The sequence below is a fragment of the Syngnathus acus genome, chromosome 24 (assembly GCF_901709675.1).
Source record: "Syngnathus acus chromosome 24, fSynAcu1.2, whole genome shotgun sequence".
In the NCBI taxonomy this organism is placed as follows: Eukaryota; Metazoa; Chordata; class Actinopteri; order Syngnathiformes; family Syngnathidae; genus Syngnathus; species Syngnathus acus.
This window is the reverse complement of record NC_051108.1, coordinates 5,751,066-5,771,437: the sequence shown is the minus strand read 5'-3', so window position 1 is coordinate 5,771,437 and position 20,372 is coordinate 5,751,066. Positions and strand designations below refer to the sequence as shown.

Below are 20,372 nucleotides of genomic sequence, written 5' to 3'. Positions count from 1 at the left end.
TGCCAGTATAAAATATTAACACAAGGTGGTGCTCTTGTTGTCTAGAAAAGATTCTTGTCAGCCTGATGTTGGTCTGAGCATGGATAGCAGGGAAGCTTTTAGATTGATTTTTTTTTTTTTATTTCCAATGCATACAAAATAATAAATATAACACCAAAAATATTATCCAATATTAGTGACGAGCATATGAGCATACATGGCTCTGTTGGGTGTTATGTCATTTTTTGCAGTGGGATGAGCCAACAAAGCTTAAACCACACCGCCTCCTCTTTCCTTTTCCGCGGCCTTCGCTGGTGTCCTGGCCATGCCCAAGTCATTTCAATCTAAATGCAAATTCCATCAGCCTCTCAATAAAAAGACTGATATTAGTATCCAGGTCAATGTGTCGCGTGGACGACAGTCTCAATAGCGACTAAAGAGCGGAGATTCGTCATTCTCCTGCCATATTTTGAGAACCAAAGTATCTTCTGTCTATTTGGGCTCGGTTATGATCTGCCGGACTCGAGTTTTGACATTGAATCTCCAAATGGGCCTCAGTGCTGCCTAGCATGTTGTCGGACTAATGTTGGTGAGCAACAGTTTAAATTTGCCCAAAAACTGTGTGTGTGCGCCATTATTTGTCACTTAATAGATTATGGATAACCTTCCATGTGGCACTGTAGGCCTCTTAATTGAAACTGTACTGGCCCCGCCCATCCTTTTTGCCCCCCCCACCCCCCCAGAGAAACCCTCCAAATAAAACCTCATTAGTCCTCCATATGTTGTGTTTCGCCTCCCCGAGCACTCTTGCCCCCGCTTTGCCGCAGCTCACTGGGACTCTGCACATGTTTACAAGACCGACAGCAAAAAAAAAAAAAAAAATGATGATAAATCCATCCTCCGCCCTTTCACATTTCTCTTCCCCCCTTTGCCTGCTCTACATCCTCCATTTTGCCCTCCTCTGTCCTGTTGTTGTTGGGTTAGGTGAGGCGGTGGGGGGGGGTGACTAGCTCGGGAGGCGGCGAGCGTGGGGCTGTGCGTACAGAGGAAACCGAGAGAGAGGAGTAAGAGCACCCCGGGGAGGCTGCGCTCTCGGGGTTGTTAACATGCAGGTTGCATATTTCTCAATTGCACGCCAGTCTTATCTCTCCACGCTGGGTCACTCGAGCACTTCCTCACCACGCGTGTTTGTGCATTCCTGCACAAGTGGGCAGAGAAAGTATGCATGTGCATGCCTGCACATAAACACGTGCATATATTTATGCTAGGAAATGCGATTCTCCGATGGGTTGGGGTGGGGGCTGATTTTCTCTCTCTCTCTGTCTCTCTCTCTCTCTCTCTCTCTCTCTCTCTCTCTCTCTCTCTCTCTCTCTCTCTCACACACACACACATTCTCCCTCTCTTTCACGCACTGCAGCAAGAAACACTCATCAAACTGCAACACGCATCCCACAGAAGCAGCAGCAGCAGCAGTAATAGCAGCGGCACAGGCCGGGCCTCCTCTTAACACACAGACGCGACACAGCGACAGCCAACAGCTTAACACTCTGCTCTCGTGCTGGCAATTCTCTCAGGTGGGCCTCCAAGGTCTGCCAGAGAGAAAATTCTCGCGCCACGGGATGTTATTTCTTCTAGCCAGGGGTTGACTCCCAATGTCACTCAGAAGCAATTAGTCACTTGTTATTTTTTTACATATATTTGATATTCAGATATATTCAGTTGATGATGACCATTGCATTTGCTTAATTAGGTCAATTTGCTTTTTTTTCCACCCACATCACAAAAGATGTGAACATAGTTGTGCACACTGGTTTTTTTTTTTTTATATATATATCTCCACTTTATATTCATTTCTCTACCTGCAGTAAGTAGATGATGAATCAGCACTGGTTTGGATGACTTAAAATATGTTTGTTGAAGCGTAGCTTTATTAATAAGGGTCAAAGCCAGTCTGGGGGGGGGGGAAAAGAAAATCCGAGTACCAGCTGTGCTCCTCCATCTTCTACGCTGCCAGTTTGTTTGAGGTTGTTTGTAGCTGTCACTTATGATGTGCTCAGAATGTCATGAAGACAGCCAAGTCTGTGCCTCTGCACAAGCGTTGCATCAGACATGTCACTTTAAATAGGTAGAAGGGGCATCTATGGACGTATGCCGTCGCCTGAGTCAAATCTGTCAGATTATTCCAACATCTGCAATAATCTCAGTCTATGTTACAAAAAAATCACCTTCGGAAAAGTGTTTGTGGACTATTTGGGATGAGGTGTTCTCTAAATTTAACCACTTGTGCATTAGCAGCCAATTACACGGCTGGAAAAATTGACCTGCGGTAGTTTTAGTGACCAAGGCTGACATTCTACTTCTCAAATGTCAGTCTGTTAATTATGCAAATGCGAAGCTACGAGGTCGCTATCTGTAAACTTTCGATATCAAAATAAAAGACTATGAATGCTGCAATGAGTATGCCAAGCCAGTAGCTGGCAATGCAACTTTATAGAGAAACAACAGCAGCTGCTTGTTCACCCCAATTAGATTAGTTTTTCAATTAGAGGTGCTGAGATGAATCGATTAATCGACAACAAATCGATGATCAAATTAACCGCCTCCTATTTGAATGTTTACAGACATTTGTTTGATTGAATATTTCAGGCTCTCAAAAATAATAACTCTAATTTCCCTTGCCCCTCGTGAAGGCAGACTGATTTATCTTTTGTGTTTAATCAAAATGAGACATTTGCAAACATCTGATTTTACTGTGGAAAACAATGGCCAATAGTGTTTTCTCAATTGCTATATAATACCAAATACCAAAAATAGTTTATAAACAGTAATCAGGGAAAAAAGTGTTTTTCAATACACTTTAAAGATGATTTGATTAATTGATGGACTAGTCGATCGAATCATCGATTCTAAAAATATTCAATAAAGTCACTCCTATTTTGAATACAATTTGACATACAAAATTTATATATAATACATCAATACTGAAAACTAGAATAATACTCCATCAAGCACAGAACACGATGTTTCTTTCGATGACAATACGATCTCGCCCAAAGTCTAAACAAGTGTTTGGAATCAAAGGCGTGCAATGTGGTGGGAGTCGCTTATGATTCACACATTTTCCATCCATCGTGACAAACACACACACACACAGACTCTGTCTCCTTGGATGTCCTGAGGTAAAATCTGTGTTGTCTGATTACTGTCTCCAAACAAGAGGCCCAGGCAATTAAGTGTCTGCTGCTCATTCGCAGATGGGTAATTGTTTTTTTTCCACTCACCGACGCCACTAACATTGGCACCAATGTAGTCAGGTGTTCCGCGGAAGGCATCGCGGGATAATATCAACTCAGCCTCGGGGGTTTGTTCCTTCTTTTCCTCCCACCCTCCCCTTATTTTAATTAAAGAATAGCTTGTCCTCATCAGCAGGGCGACTGTCCAAGCTAACATATGATTGGCTCAAGGAGCAACAAGTCCAATCGTCTGCTGCAGATAAGCGGGCCAAATGAAGTGTAAATATGTTAAAGCGCTTCTCTTTAGAGACATGTTTTAGCAAAATGGCCGTCTCTTCAGCCCCATTCATCCAAGTACTTGCCTATGGAAGGGCCCTTTCTCGTTTTTGCCCTTGGCCTTTCATCTGCATCTTGCGGAGGGGAAAGGAGGTGAATCACCAGCGGGAAGAACATGTTTACTGCTTCCTCCGTCAGCTGGGGGCTCTCCTTATTATTGTGATGGATGGCAAGGGAAAAAGGGGAGAGCGATGGCCCTTGCCTCCTCATCACCTATCCGTGAGCAGCGAGCGGCTCAACTGACAGTGAGGTAATTACGCCGCCATTACAATGCGCGTGCACAAGCTACGTCAACGCGCGGCTGTGTAAAAATCACCAGATGGGGTTCCGCTTGGCGAGGGAATTCTGTGTGTGCTTTTATTTTATTTTTTCCCCCGTGTGTACCTTATTGATGCGGTTTGAAGGGTTCTCGTTGGAAACATATTGTACTAGAAACATATTTAGGACACGCAAATGTGATACATCAAACGTAAAATGAACTATGATGGCTGATTTTAAAATGCGGCGTAACAAGGTGAGGTGACAGCGGAGAATGATTTTTTTTTAGGCTCATGGAATGCCAGAAACACACGAAAGATTTGCGTGGCATATTTATTTGGCAATGCGATTTTGGACGCTCTGAATGATGACTCGGCAACAGTCGCAAGAAGGAGTCATGCTGTATCTTATCCCACTCGTGTCGCTTTCTATACTCATGGCCGTACGGTTTAACGGACGCAATGTCAGTTTCACGGTTGGAACACACGTGGCAACATGCGTGAAGCGAGCCAATCAAGCTCAAACTGCGGCCCTGTTTCTTCCACACGTGTGTATAAATGTGCATTAATGAATTATGTATATTGATAGCGAACCTAGAGCATGGACTTGGGGTTTTTTTTCTCCATGAGAACAAACAAGAGAAATTATACACAGCGGAGGCGTGCAGCAAGTCTATAAATAGCTGCACGGCCTTTTTAGCCGGGGGATGCGGTTGCATTTTTACAGGTCAGACTGTGATCTTCTCCCAGAAGTTTCTGCTTTGAGACTTAACACCGACTTTTTTCTGAGGTCATCGTGAGAGAGCAGAGGGGCAACACGTGGAGCAAATGGACCCCCGTTGTATTTTATTGATTTTTTTAAATTTCTTCCTTGGTGGATGTAATTAGATTGCAAACACAAAGCGGGTTTTAGTTGTGACGTGCCTGGTTCTAGTACTGTGTCAGTGGGCCAGCTGAGCGATGCACGCCTTCATGCGGTGATTGCTCGACATTCTACTCATCTCGTCTGCCACCCCCCCCTCCCCTTTTTGCTCCATACCAACACTCCTCATCTTCAACCTCCTCCCTTCTCTTTCTCTTCTCCCTCCATCCCTGCTTCATCCTCCTCCTCCTCTGCCTCCCTCTCCCCAGCAAGTTCGATGCGATCGGCTCTGGGCCCTGCCGTGAGTTGTCGGTGCGGGCGACAGCGCTGCTGAACATGGCGTCGGACGGGATGCTTTTAACGAACCACGACCATCAAATTCGGGTCGGAGTCTTGACAGGTAAGCGCGATCGATGTCACGTTTTTTTTTTTTCTTTTTCTTTTTTCTTGATACAACCGAAGGCGCGTGGATCTTTGACGCGTCTGCTTGTGTCGCGGCACCTCGCATGTTCCGTCACTTAATTAAAAAACGAGTCATTTCTACGCTACGGTCCATTCCATCCAGCGCCGTGGATTTGTGGGTCTCAATTAGGTGGGCTCGGCGTTGCCGTGTGTCCGCTCGTGTCGCGTCCTTTAAAGGGGAGGAAGAGGTGGCCGGTTTATGTGTATTGAATAATTCATGTGCCGATCTGCTTGCCAAAGCTGCAAATTACAGCTGTGAGCGAGCGTGCGTGCGTGCGTACGTGCGCGCGCCTGCGTGTGCGTGCCGTTCAACATGCGTGCATGTGGACACACAGCGCTTTTATTTCATTATTTTTGGGGGGGGGGGGGGGGGGCTGTAGGTGTTGCTCAAGGTGGCGGATAATACGTGCGGTGTGGATGAGCACATCCTTGGCCTGTGCCAAAATGCTCATGTGTGAGACTCGAGAGGTGGATGTTTACAGGACACATGTTGGATCCGTGTGGGTTGCACACGCCGCGTGCATGTTGGATGCCGGAGAAGAGGACAGGCGTGTGTGCGTTTTGCGTGTGTATGGATGGGGTATCCTCCACCAGACGCGATGACTGCGCGTCTCACGCGGTAATGTCGGGAAGGGGATGTGTTCGATCTGTTGGCCGTCGTTTGTATGCCTTTCTCTTGCGTTGTCATGTTATCGTGGGCTTGTCTTGACACCCCCCCCCCCCCCCCCACACACACACACACGCCCCCTCCCATACCCACCACCCGGCAGTTAAATGATATTTCAGAGGACTTGCCACATCTGACGAGCTGGATGCACGATTAAAGCTGTCCAGAGGAATATCCTCCCCATTTTTTCCCCCCCACGTCCCTCATCTTCCCGTCTCTACTCCCGCTGTCCATCCTGTGTGGGGCTGCCTCGATCAATATTTCATGGAAGGCGAGATCTCACACATGCGGCAGACTTTATTCCCCCCCACATTGATGCAGTGGCAGAGCGGAGGGCTAATGACCGTGTTCTGAAATCTGCCAGGGAACCCCCCTCACCCAAAAAAAAAAAAAAAAGCACCAGCGCAGCCCTTCACCCCCACGACATCATCCCATCCTCCACCCCTGGCTGGAGAGAGACTGACAGTGCTGAAACGGGGCTGCATGCTAGTGCCGCATCCGTCGCGTAGACCTGAATAAACGCCTGCGCTACAATTTGGATCCACTTCCACTTGCTTTCATGACGTAGCCAATTAAATTATGTTTTTATTGATCTCGGTTTGCTTGGCCGGTGATTTGAACCCGAAAATTCAGAACCGTAAGGTATCCGCTGTGCTGCCCTGACAAATAAAAGAATTGTTCAGTTCCCAGAAAACTTTGGAGCTCTGGATTACAAGCCAAGGAAGAACCCGTCCGGATCCGGGGATTATTTTTTCACATTTGGCAACGTTGGCGGGAAGGCGCTTTTCAGCATTTTCCTCTCCTGATCCAAATTAGAATTGTTGGCCCTGGTTGGTGGAGATCTGGGCTCTACTGAGTGTTGTTCTAATTCCGCCACGTGTGGGCGGCTGTTTGTCTTCTCACCAACCGGAGGTTCTCGGTACACCCTGCCTCTTTTTTTTTTTTTCGCGCTACAACACTGGCGACACTACATCAGAGGGGTTAATTTATACGTGCGTCATCATTCACTCGAATCCCCCAACTGGATCTCCGGCGCACGGCGTGACAGATTGACGATTTGATCTTGCTGTGCCGTGTTTGCGGTTCCCGCTTACATATGGCGGCGACGTCGAGACACAAGCGACAGGCGTATTTGGCGTTTTGATGTATCTGCATGTATGGAGTAGGATGGCTGACATTGGCACTGAGAACACAGTATCAAAGGAATGATGGTGGTATTGGGTCACCACATGACCTTTAACCCCTTAATTGTTAACATACTATTGTGTCCTATGGAATATTTTCTTATTATGATCAGATGTCAATTTAAGACGCTGTGAAAAATTTGCATTATGTTGTAAGCACATCACGCCAGTGCTCAATCTTCTATCCCGCAAAGGTCAAAGGTCAGCTATCCATCAAGGGATGAGATGAGACCTTGACTCCATCTCCTCCATAATTTAGCCCAACCAAGGCAAGTGACATGGAGCCCATGGGACGTCTCAGTTGGAGCGTGGCTCGAATAATTGATCAACTAATGTTTAAACGGAAGATTTGGTTTGGAAGAGTCAGAACTTCTCCGTCAATGCTTGGTGCATGTGGTCAAACTCTTCTCGAGTTGGCTCTGCACTGCATCAAGACACGGAACACACGCTGACCCTTCTTTTCCCGAGTGCCCTCTCGCTTTTTATGCACACACACACACACACACAGCTGTCACAGCGAACAGCGGTAAGGCGGGCGGCCACATGAGCCGAATAGACAATGCCGAAGCGGCGACACACAAACAGAATAAGAATTAAGTCCCTCCGCAAAGAAATTATTTTCAGTGCTGAATCAGCCCGAGTGGAGCGAATTGTTGTTGATGTGGAGGCCTACACTCCTCCCACTTCTTAGCGCACACACATCGCTCTGCCATAGTCCTTGCTCGTCATCTTCTACTCCTTCCTATCACTTTACCTTTGACCTTTATTGTACTCCGCCCACTTTTTTTGATTCATTCCAATCCACTGTAGTTAATTTAAAAGCATGAACTGTTTGAGGCGAGCTTTTCCCACAGCTACTGTAAATGTTATTGTTGAGATGTTAATTACAAAAAAAGGTTAATTAATCGTGGTCCATTTTGGACAAGCTGGGCTCTCATGAGACAATTTGCTACGCACAAAGTGTAGTGTCCTTTCATCTCTCATTATGGTGGTAGAGAAAGTGTACATTTTGTCCATAAGCAGCAATGTGGCTCAAAATAATTGGCATTGGACAATCGGGATTCATAGTTGTTTGTTGCTGCGAGCAGACAAAGATTGACTTGAGCTTGAGTCACTCCCTCCTGATAACCTGCAAGGGGGGGGACTGTTGAGTGATTGTGATGAAGATTTCGATAAAAGATACAGCACTTGGTTTCAACTGATGACTTCCTCTTCTGGTCCGCGCCGGCCGCCGCTGGATCCCGTGTCCTTAGCCGAAGTGTTAATTAGACCTGGAGGGACGGAGGGGGGTGTGAAGTCAGCGGGGTGGGGCGGGCAGCTTGAGAAGTGCCTCGCCGTTGCCAAAAATCACAAACGAGAAGTGAATCATCGGATGCCTTTGTTCTGTCTAATGCTCATAGTATCGTTTTTATGTGGAATTTAAAGGACTTTGTTGAAGTAGTGGAGGTGTCGCGAGATCACAGCAACCTCCTGGGATTTGTCATTTTGGTCCGTTTGATCAGTCTCATGTAAACATGGTCTGAGAAGAAAAGGCTAATTTGTTTGGAGAGGTGCGTAAGTTTGATGTTCAAGATGTGTGTACACAACTCTCAAACGCCTTGGAGCGTTGATATTTTTTAATTTTTGTATTTTAATTTTTTTTTTGTGCAATTTAGAAACTTTATATTGCTGTGACATATCTGATTTGGACAAATGTGTCATATTTGTGCAGATATAGAAGATACAAGTTGAATCCAGATTTGATCCACATTTGCAGCAATGTAAATCCAGCGTGGGAAGTTTTTTATAATTTTATAATGGAGAAACTATATTGCTGTGACATATCTGTTTTGGACAAATGTGTCATTTTTATGCAGATATAGAAGATACAATTTGAATCCAGATTTGATCCACATTTGCAGCAATGTAAATCCAGCGTGAGAAAACATATTCCGATTTTTGTATCAATGAAATGTTATCAGATTGATTTTTTGCAATACTTTATTACACAAGGGAAGCCTCTTGTGTGTACTGTTGCTATGGAGATTGCCAGCATTGCTTCAGTAATTGACGGTAATTGCTGCAGCCATTGGCCTGCTCACATGATGCATTAGTAACATCAGTTGCTGTAATCAATCCCATATCAATGATGATTAAAATCTAGTTTGACTAATCCCAATAAACGGCCGGGGGATATTGCATGAAATCGCTAACCCCGCCCCCCACCCTCAACATCACCCCGGTTGAAATTCCTTATTTTATCTCCAACCATCTCCATTTTCTTCACTTGCTATTTCTGTTGCCATTTTCCTCACTGCTCTTTCTTTTAGTACACCTTTCAGGTTTTTGTTTTTTTAATTTGCTGTCTGTCTGCACTCAACTCCTTCTCTCCGGCCAAGAACGGAAGCGAGCGGTAAAAGGGGAGCATGTATGTGTGAATAATGGAAGAGGCCAGCGTCTCCCTAACGAGGTGCGCTTGATGGCTAACCCTTGTGTGTATGTGTGTGTGGTCAAGGTGTTTTTCACACACCGCCTCAATTATTCAGCGTCACGCTTTTTCCCCGATCCTACCGCAAAACCCTTTCGGATCCTGGCGGCGATTGTTAAAACAGCCGCCCCATATGCGCAATATACCAACAGGTTCTCCAACCTGAGCACATATTTGGTGCTTCCCTCTTGTTGGTGTCCAGGCAAGATGGCATCGTACTTATTTGGGGGGTTCCATGAGCTTGACAATGTCCAGAGAATTGAATGTAATGAAGGTAGCTGCAAAGAGGCTGCTTCATTAGTAGAAGCGGGCCTGGGGTAGTCTGTGTGTGCAAAACGCTGTATCTTGGGAAATAAGAGGAGCCGGATAGTTCATGAACGCCCATATGCTCTCACAAACACACACACACACACACACACACACACACACACACACACACACACACACACACACACACACACACACACACACACACACACACACACACACACACACGTGTTACCTCACAGCCACTTGCACAGCAACACACACAGCAATAAATATTTTTGCATGTGACTTTTCCATAACTGTTTAAACAGTGACTCGTTGGATCTGCAAAACTAAGAAATAAAAAAGATTAAAAAAACTCCAAAATGTTCATGATTTATGCATAGCATTTCATTGTTTTTTTGTTTTGTTTTTCCACGAATTAATCAAGGCTCCCAGAGGACTTTATCAAAGCCGAGAAAGGTTCTCAATCCCTGCTTTTGGATTTTTTTTTTTCCTTGCGTATCATTCGGAACCTTGCAGGGAGACTTGTGTGAAGAAAATGTCATTTTATCTTAGCACCATGTTTCACGTCAAGACAGCACTCAAGATAATCCTGCATTAGCTGATTGGCCTTGCTTGATTGATTCACACTGTATAATCCCGCCTTCCTCAATTCCTCCAGCTGTCCGCTTGGTGTTGTACACCGTTGCTAAATCCGCGCTCATTTGTTTTGGTGTTGAACTTCCGTCTACACTAACCACTATTTTTTTGCTCGCTTCTAAGACATCACAGTCAGAAAAGAGAAGAGCTCCCGGCGCAATTTTATTTATTTATTTATTTATTAAATATATTTATTTTATTTTATATTTTTATATTTTTATATTTTATTATATTTTGGAGGGGGGCATTTAACAAATTGTCCTTTACAATCATGTTTGATTCAACTTCAGTACAACATTCTGTCGGGTGAATAGCCTGAGTCGCTAACGTTAGCCGATTTCTCCGTGTGGATTCACACGGCTCGTCCAAGGACACAAACTCGGGGAAGTGTAGCTAAGCTTTGGTTGTTGTGTGTTTCCCTGCATCAGCAGCTTGGAAGGGTGAAGAAGTAGGTGGAAGGAAGCAGCAGAAGAAGGAGGAGGGGGGGGGGGATTACGGGATGTGAAGGGAGAAAAGGAGTGTAGGGAAAAATCTAAAGGGAGGTATTAGAAATGTGCAGCTGTATTGATGCCGGTGTAAGCACATTTCTATTTGAATCAATGGAGCTGCTCTCCAACTCATTTTGGCTTTTGAACAAAAAGGAAGGTACCTGGTGTACTAATAGAGCAGCTACACACACACACACGCGGCAAATGTGGGACATTCATCTGCTCGCCATATCTTTAACTATCTTGTCATCTTGTATTCTGTCATCACGTTGGCCAACTGTGCAGTAAGGGGGGGGGGGGGGGGAGTGAATGATTACTCTGCATGCTCTCTGAAAACCTCCCATGCATATTTTGTTTAGCTCCGCGTGTGTAAACAGCTGTCGGAAGTCAGTCGCACACGGCATCGACTTGCCGCGGGCTATGGAAATATAATGCAAGGTGCAGAAAAAGGGATGCGGTAGCTCATATTCAATCGCCACAGAAATACGTCACACACACGCATACCCTTGCCCGACTTTGCTATAATGCCACGCCAAACCACCGGCACATTCATCATACCGCGAGTCATTATGAGCAACCCTCATTAAACACAGAGCCGGTGATTTATGATTAATATTTGCAGAAGGTGGGGGGGGGGGGCTCTCATCAAGTCCCTTCAATTCATTGATTCCATTGATCAAGAAAATACAGAACCAGATTATTATCGGTGCGCGTTTCGGAAGCTGCGGGACATTTTCAATCTCGGGAATTGAAATCCAGAAGTGGGTCGGTGTACAAAGAAGTTTAGGGTGTCGTATTCAAGGTCTCCGCATTCCCCGGCGCTGTAAATTGTCTCTGGAGCCTCGCGCGTGGCTTCATTAGTAAGTGTCTTTTCAATATTTATGGCCTTATTAATAAAACATCAATACAAGAGGCCTTTGTGAGGAACGGCGGGGTGTCGCGATCTCAAAGTTAGGCCGACTTGTTAAAGGCGGATGCTCAGGTGAGGGATTGCGCAAGGTCACTCAAAGGACATTTGGAGAAAGAGAGAGAGGCTCCGTTCAATCAAGTCTTCATTCACGTTTTGTTGCTTCCCTTCATTGTGTTCCGCAATGGCTGACCCAGTCAGGTGGAGTGTCGCTCTCCTTGCGTTATGTAACTCCCTAAATTAGATCCAACTTCAAATAAATGAAAAGCAAGCCGCTGGTTGGCTTATCCACCCCCCCCTCCCTTACAGATATAAATAGCATCCTCACATCTTATCTAGAAACTGTGTTGTGGAGAAGCTTTGAAACGCGGGCCGACGATTAGGATCCCATTGTCCCACCCCCCCCCTGCTTACAGTAAGCCCCCCGTGTGTGAGCAAATGCAACGTCTCATCATGTACGTATTCATCTGCATCGCACTCTCGTGACGATAGCGGCCGGGATAGCATGTGTGTGAGGTTTGTGAGTAATTGGTGTGCGAAGTCGCAATTTAGTAATGTAAACTGCGTGTGGAGGAGGTTTGGGGGGGCTAGCCCCTCCAGTTAGATGTCAACCGCACCTCTTTACAATCTGGAGGCGGATTCATACCTCCATTTATCGTGACATCATTTAATCCACGGCCCGGTGTTTCTATTGGGCGCAGAATGAGAGGAAAAAAAAAAAAAAAAGCAGACAAGTGATGTGATCACACTCTGGCTGAGGCTCATTGGCGTGAAGAGGTGTCGTCCCTCCTACCAGCAGATGTCATCTCAATCTAATGTCTGACCTCCATAGTGGCTTCTCCAAGCTGGAGGGCCATTGGCGCCGCTGTTAGGCAGATAAAGAATAGCAAACAATACAAGTGGGCTGGCGGAAAAGAGGCTGCCAGAGCGCTACGGAAGCTCCTTGCCAGAGGATCTCGTGCATCCCCCCAAATAGTGGGCCCGACTCGAATAGAAGCGCCGCTCGCCAAATGACTCCCTTATTCACTTGCCCAAAAAAAGAACGGTAGTAAATATTCTATTCAAGACACAATCACTCACAAATTGCAGTGAGCTGCTAAGCGTAGGCTAACTTTTGTGTTGCTAACCAAAACACAAGCAAATAAAATACAAGTAGTTTCCCTTGCACTGCACTTAAGTTGTGTGCATGTGATTAGGTGACTTGCAATAGACTAGAATTTTCCAGGAATTCAAAAAGTGAAAAAAAAAAAATTCTGTGGGAGGAGCATCTTTATTCTCATCAGTGGTTATTTGGCGCAATATAGCTGCTTGCTAGCCATGCCATCACATTGCAAATGCATCTTCCCTTTGGATATCCTGCTGATGTGGCAACTTTAGAGTGCCACGTTGTAAAACTCTTGTGCCAACTATAGAAACATAAAAAAAATCCCATAATGTTTATGTCACGACAAGACTTAAAAAGTTTTACATTCGCTCATCATGAATATCACGCCGATCGACTTCCACTAAAATGTGAGAAAGGATGTTAAGGGCATTTGTCTTATGTCTGCACGTGCCCTTGGCCACTTTGAGGGGAAACCCCATTAGTGTAGGTTCTTGGGGAGATAATGAGTGCTGACTGCTTTATATCCTGGAAATGATGGAATGGCAAAGACATAGTTTATGAATGCTGCCAGATTGACAGCATGTGGCCTCTATAACTCAGAAAAGCAGAATGGATGCTTCAAAGCAGGCCCGCGCCTATCATTGAATTATATCGGGGCATTTCCACCCGAAAGATTGGGACTTCTTTTTTTCTGTACAGTAAACGTTGTGCACTTTATGCCATTTTGACAAAAGGTTGCCAGCAGAGAGGATGGTTTCATACCTTCAGCCAGGGGTTCCCCTTGTTGCACACGTGGAATGGGGGGGGGCTATGGGGAAGGGGTGCACGCATGCCTTTGACAGAACACGTTGATTGGTTCGGAATGGTTGCTGCCTCTTGTCGGAAAAAGGAATGACTATTTATAGATCAAGGGGTAGCTGGGAGGAAGGGCTATGCGTGAGCGTGCGTTTGTCCGTGCGTATGAGGAATACTGCAGTCTTGGAGGAAGTTCCCCTTCACGCACAAACATAAGATGGCCCCCTTTTCCTTTCCTTTCTCACCCCTTTTGTTCTTCCTCTATCTCTCCCTCCGCAGTCTCTCCGTGTCCTTCCTTCCGAGCTGGCCCAGTGTGCAAATGTCAGCACTCTGCCGTTTACTTGCCAGCGCCCAGAGCAACGTCCTGCACACTCTGTTTACCTCCACATGGCTGCTCGCCCCCCCCCCCTCCCTCACCCTGCCGCCCCATCCCAACCACCTAAAAATGTCTCCCTTCATTTGATTTTTTTTTTCTCAACTTTTCTCTTTTATCGCTTCCCGCCTACCTTTTTCACACTCCCTCCTTCTCATCCCTCTGCGCACTTTCCAGCTTTTACACCATTCTTGCTTCACCTGTCGCCCCCCCCCCCACCCCACAATCACCCTCCCACCCGCCTTTTTATGGATCATGGCACTCCCAGCCTTGCTGTCAATTGGTCCAATGCTACAACATAACCCCCCCCCCCCCCCCCCATTATGCATCTATTTTGAGCACCCATCGCCTGTCATTTGGCCTCTTTCGGTCTTCTCGATGTCGCGCGTGATGACTCATGTGGCTCGCACCTGTGATGCGACCACACAATGATTGTATCATCATAAATTAAAAAGGGAGGTGCTGTGGCGGGATTATATTAAATTGAATACATCCAAGCTCATTCACATCAATTTAATTTTCCGCATCGAAATGCGTTGCTTGCATTTCGTGTGTAGCTTTTTAGTTATCTTTTTTTCCTGTTTGCGCAGTGAGTGACAGCTGCTACCGAAACCTGGCAGAGGACCGTAGTGGCGTCAACCTGAAAGATCTCGTCCATGATCCATCCTTGTGAGTATTCATCTCGTTGATGACTCATGCAGATGGCAAAAAAAAGGGGTATCGTTCACACACACACGCACACGCTTTTGAATTAACCACTTTAAATGAACACATATCTGTGTTTGTACACATTTGATGGAGGGAGCCTTTTTATGAAGAAGTGTAACAAAGGGACTAAAAATATCTCCAACGCAAGGCGTCGGGACTCAGTGTCGCCCTGTGGAAGGAAATTCCCAGCATGCACAGCAACAACAAAAGCGCCGCAGCCCTCCTCTGTCTCGGTGTGACTGCAGGAGTCGTTAATTTCACAAAGAGGAGGTGAAATCTGCAATTGTTTTTTTTTATGAGTAAGGATGTAGAACATAAAAATGAGCATGCATAACGCTGTAAAAAAAAAAAAAAAATCATTTGTCCCCATCAAGTGCTCCCTTTTTGTCATGTCTTGGGCTGCTCATGTGATGTTAGCGCATGACGCAAGAGCGCGCCATGTTGGGTTTGTCATGCTAGGCCGAGCTGCAGATTGTGATCAGGAACTCATGAATCACTCATTATAATTGTATGATCGGAAACAATACAATGTTATTAAAAAAAAAAAAGCTGGCTAAATGTTGCAAACAGAATCTACAAAAGACAATCAAAACACAACCGCTGGCGAAGCTAGAGGGGGACACGTAGGGGCACTGCCCCCCTAAAATATCCTAGGTCCCCCCCAGGTGCCAGGCCAGATAATTGACTTTGGGGTGTTTTCCACTGATAATTTCCGGGAACTTCTTTCAACATTGCCCCTCGGAATATTCCCGAGCTCCCTGTGGAGTGGAAGCATGGGAATGGAACCCCTCAGAGCACTTAGAGCTCGTCAGGGATTTAAAGAGAAGGACTTGTCAAGTCCCTCCCCCCTCTCTCCATCAATTGAGAGGTGCCCCCCCCAAACACATATGGATGGGCTTTAATGGGCTCCGTGCCACTACTAGGAGCCTCGTGCTCGTGTGCGTGCCCTCACAATGCACCGTCTCGCAAGCGAAAGAAAGAGAACGTGAGAGTAGAAGTGAGTACCCTGTGCCGACAGCTTGTTTATTATTAATAAAATCACCCTGGTAGATGGGTTTCATCTTAAAAGTGTCCCACTACCATAGAGATTTGTGGTACACACACACACACTCTAAGTGTACCCCTGACGGTGTATCTCTTGGTGCTCTCGCTCCTTTCACTCCGTCTCAGTCTGCCTTTATCCTCTTACACTGCTTGTCTTTTATTCATAAAAGATTTAGAACGTCCAAGCTTTCAGGCCTGGACCGCTACCACACTAGTAGACACACACCTCCCGTTGAAATCTCAAAATATCTCCCCTTTTGCTCACCCTTTCCTTTATCAGGATTTTATTTTATTTTGTTTTGGCACAGACCTCCGGCTAAAATGCTGCACCTGCCCTTCAACATGATCTTTCGTCGATGTCTTATTCTCACCGAGGAATTTCAGTGGAGGGAGATTTATATAGCTGACGTGCAACGCTGGGTTAAACTCAAAGTCTGGATTGTATAACCTCAGGAGTGTGTGACGTATTTGTAGAGTTGCCATGAGTAAGTAATCCACTTTGATGAGTGGATATAAAAATCCAGATGAGATTATTAACTTTTTAATATATTACTTAAAAAGTAGCACTCTGATGTTGCGTTTTATAAAAATCACATCTTTTCGTTTCTCATGTATTGATCCCATTGTCGCCCCGGCCAATCAGGAAGCTCCTCACCCAAAAATACCCGCCGTGATTGCAACACAAACAACTCGTAAACATTCAGTGGTGCACACAAACTATCATACAAACATACACACACATACTCATGATGAACAGCGCAGCAAGTAGAGGCTTCAGACAGGAGGGGTTGCCTAGGAAACAGTGGGAAGGAACCCTCGTTATTTGTGTTGAGCATATTTTCATTTGGGCTGAAACAGAGCGCCATAAAAACCTCAGGAGAGAGAGGGAGAGGGGTGATTTGTCTTGACAGCTCCTTTACTCTCCTGAGGTGTAACCCCCCCCACACACACACACACACACATTATAGGACTAGCGTACATGCTAGAACATGCACACGCTCAGCTACACAAAAGTCCAGAGATGGCGGAAAGCATCATCCTTCCCGTGCACATCTGAAGACGTAAATCACTGAAATGTCAGTTGCGGCATGTGTGTGTGTGTAGGGGGGGATTAAATGTACACCTTAATGTTATTTTCAATTTGCAGATTTTACTCTTGCCTATGTCAAGTCAGCCTATGAGTGGGTAAAAAAAAAAAAAAAACATTAAAATTTAAAATGAATGTTGGTGGGTATCATGGCCTTTAAGTGGCTGTCACACCGGAGAAGCATGATGCACATCTTTTACAAAAAAAAGAAAAAAAGAAAGAGGTAGTGGAGGTTATATAAGAAGTGTCTGCCTTCACCTTGAGCCTCGGGTTGTTTTGGGGCGAAGGTATCTTACTCGATTTGACCACAGGAGGTCGCCAGGGTTCGACAGCAGCAGTAGCAGCAGTAGCAGCAGTAGCAGCAGTTTCCTCTTGCGTGGGCGGTACTAAGTGGAAAGTCCTTCCGGGGCTGGGGGGGGGGTTCTTTTAGGGGGCCTATTCTCCCATGTGCTTCAGTCAGAAAACTCACACAAACTGGTGAAAAGTGTTGAATTCAAAACATGGAGACCTGTTGCATGTTGGAAAGGAGTTCCCTTTTATTGATTCAAGATGATTGGTTGTATTCATTTTTATTTGCTTCCCCCTTTTAGGTTGGGTGGTATGATTGTGGCATACAAAATAGTGCCGGATGAAATAGATGAAATCAAGGTAGTGGTTTGTTTTTTTTGTTTTTTTTTTAAATCAGATTATTTACTGCAACTTTCCCCAGCTCAGATTTTGAGTCTTAACTGTGTGTATGTATCAACAGGAGACTTTGGTGGACTGGTGCGATGAAAAGGAGCTTAACCTCATTTTAACCACCGGAGGTACCGGCTTTGCTCCGAGAGACGTCACACCGGAGGTGGGTTCACTCAGAGATTATGTTTAAAAATGCAGCTGGTCCATTTTTGATTTGTTTGCATCTTTCCTTTTCGAAATGAGTAGAAATGTGATTGTGTAACTTCCTGTTGTTGGTACAATATATGGACCGGGATTCTGGAGATTAAAGGGAACTATTTTTAACTAATATTTACACTTTTATTAAAAAAAACAAAAACAAAGACAGACAAATGTCTCCGGATGTCTTTTCAGCATTTTGCTGACACAAATGTGTGTGTGTGTGTGTGAGCGATGATTAACATACAGTGTAATTAGCCCTGTGGTCTCATGGGAAATAAAGAGGCTGAAGTCAAATCCTTACTGATTCTTTTTTATTTTTTTTATTTCTTAATGTGGGATCGTGTAAGCAATTAAGAGATAATGGCTGGCAGGTGTCAGAATGTGTGTCGAGCACTTCTTGGATTTTATTTTTTTTTTTCTTTCCAGTATGAGTCTTCTGCTCAGGCGGTTGAGTTTATTTGTCAGCATTTAAAATTTGAACTGGGGATATTTTTAGAAATATAGTTAGATTAAAACACTTCTAACATAAATACAAATTCTTTCAATTTACAGATTCTTTCAATTTATAATATTTAAGCCCATACCGACTCCTTTGCTAACCAAAACAGCAGCCACCTTGCACAATATCCTCAATTTCACTCACCCACACACAAAACACACACACACATACACACACACAATTTGGCAGTAGCTTCAGCAGTATCGCTGGCCCTCATCAATCACGTTAGACAGCAGCAATCTTCCTGGAAGGAAGGCCAGAAGAGAGAGGGGAGCAGAAAAGACGTGTACACGATGTCTGATAATACCTTCTATCTGATTGCCGACGAACACATCTCTTCCTCGTGCTCCAAGGGTTTACGACACACACATGTGACTGACCCATCCTGGAACTTTTCTGACACGCCTTGTAGTTATCGCATCATTCAATCCTCCCAGGAAGTAAATGTCCCATCAATCGATCTCCCTGTCGTCCAATCAGAATCTTTACATGATAAACGATGTCGATAATGCATCTGTCAATCAACCCCCCCCCTCGCCTCTTTCATTCTCCCGAGCCCAAGCCCACAATTCTCTTCTCCTTTTGAAGTCTTATTTTCAATTTTTTTTTCTTTGGTTCTGCCTTCTCCCTTGCTAATGTTATGTTTGAAGTGTCACTCAAGTCAAGGGCAAGTGAGCGCACACAAATATCTGGAGGAGAAGGCAATACTTTTTTTTTCTTTCTTCGTCTTCCTGGAAGCCGTCTCAAGGCAACAATTCTATACTAGTGAATATTGAATAGTGGAATAGAAAATAATAAACTCACAGGGCCTCTCGGTTTTGTACTTGGGGTCGTTCTTGGCATACTACACGGTGTTCAAAATGATGATCCGTCTATAATAATGTCATTTCTCCAGGCCACTAAGGAGGTGATCGAGCGTGAGGCTCCGGGGATGTCGCTGGCGATGTTGATGGGCTCTCTCAACGTCACACCGCTCGGCATGCTCTCCAGGTCACACCATTTTTTTTTCTGCTTTATTACCTCTGCCAAGGCTCTCGATTTATCTTAATGAAGGTCTGTGGCTGCTTTGACTCATAATTAGCATGTACGCTTTGCAGACCTGTGTGCGGAATCCGAGGGAAGACACTCATTATAAACTTACCAGGAAGCAAGAAAGGCTCCCAGGTAGGATAGAGTGGATTTCAAAAAAATAATGCCAAATGTCTGTCAATGTGTGTGTGAGCCACTTTAGTGGCTAACTTGTATTTGAAGAGCGCGTGAGTGTGTGTCGTGGCGTGTTGGCCGGACTGATTCATTGACTGTTCTCTACAGAGGCACAGATCACAGCACGTGTGGGCTCGTGTTTTGCTTGTGATGTCTCCCGATGTATGTGTGAGTGCCTGCTTTCCGCCCACTCTTTCCTTTTTTTCCCCTCCATCCATCTTCTCCACTACGCTGACCGCACCATCTGTCTGCATCTCGTTGCACACACGCCGATTGATTTTTACTATTGCGTTTAATTAATCATTCACCCGCCTCCTCCCTCCCTCCCTCACTCATCTGCTGCCATATTAGCATCTTCTTTAGCAATATTTAGTTCAAGTTAAGAGCACAAGCGAGGTTTGTTCACCTCCGAGACAAAACTGAGGTTCATCGTGCCGCACAAAGCACAAAATGTGAAAGGAAGAACGTCTGGACTCCTTTTTTTCCCCCCTTCTTCGTTCCAGACAGGACGCCTTAGTTCTTTCACAAATGTTCAGACAGCAGCACATTTGAATCAAGGTTACATTCGTCTTGACTGCTAATAAGGTGTCGGTGGGAAAATGATGTTGTGGAAACTCGTTTTGCAAGCCGTGTGGATACAGGAAAGCTTTGACTTGATTAATAATGTATCTTTTCAGTGCTTAAAATATACAAGAATATAAATAAATTCGCACATTAGCTCTTGTCTCGGGAGAGAGGAGAATGGAGCGTTTAGCATAGCCGAGGAGCCAAAGGCACACTGACACACTAAAAAGTGAGAGACCGGAAAACAGGGAAAAAATGTGCTGACGGTAAAGATGGACAAGCTTTAGATTTTTATGTAAATGCATGTTTAGCAAAGAATGAAAAAAATAATAATTTTATATATATATATATATATACGTATATA

The 20,372-nt window shown here is 45.0% G+C and overlaps 1 protein-coding gene across 5 annotated transcripts in view; it reads left to right on the top strand.

The window, feature by feature from the left end:
* The first annotated feature begins 4,864 nt into the window (after nt 1–4,864).
* The window catches only part of gphnb (gephyrin b), a 31,054-nt gene continuing 15,546 nt past the window's right edge, over nt 4,865–20,372 (top strand). For 4 of the 5 annotated variants that reach the window (XM_037244517.1, XM_037244516.1, XM_037244515.1 and 1 more), the window contains exons 1-6: nt 4,866–5,067; nt 14,615–14,693; nt 17,454–17,511; nt 17,612–17,704; nt 19,137–19,231; nt 19,339–19,405. In XM_037244517.1, coding sequence (XP_037100412.1) covers nt 5,004–5,067; nt 14,615–14,693; nt 17,454–17,511; nt 17,612–17,704; nt 19,137–19,231; nt 19,339–19,405 — 456 coding nt within the window. In that variant the 5' untranslated portion in view covers nt 4,866–5,003. Of the gene's footprint in view, nt 5,068–14,614; nt 14,694–17,453; nt 17,512–17,611; nt 17,705–19,136; nt 19,232–19,338; nt 19,406–20,372 lie in introns of all 5 variants that reach the window. The other variant, XM_037244513.1, reaches the window with a different exon arrangement.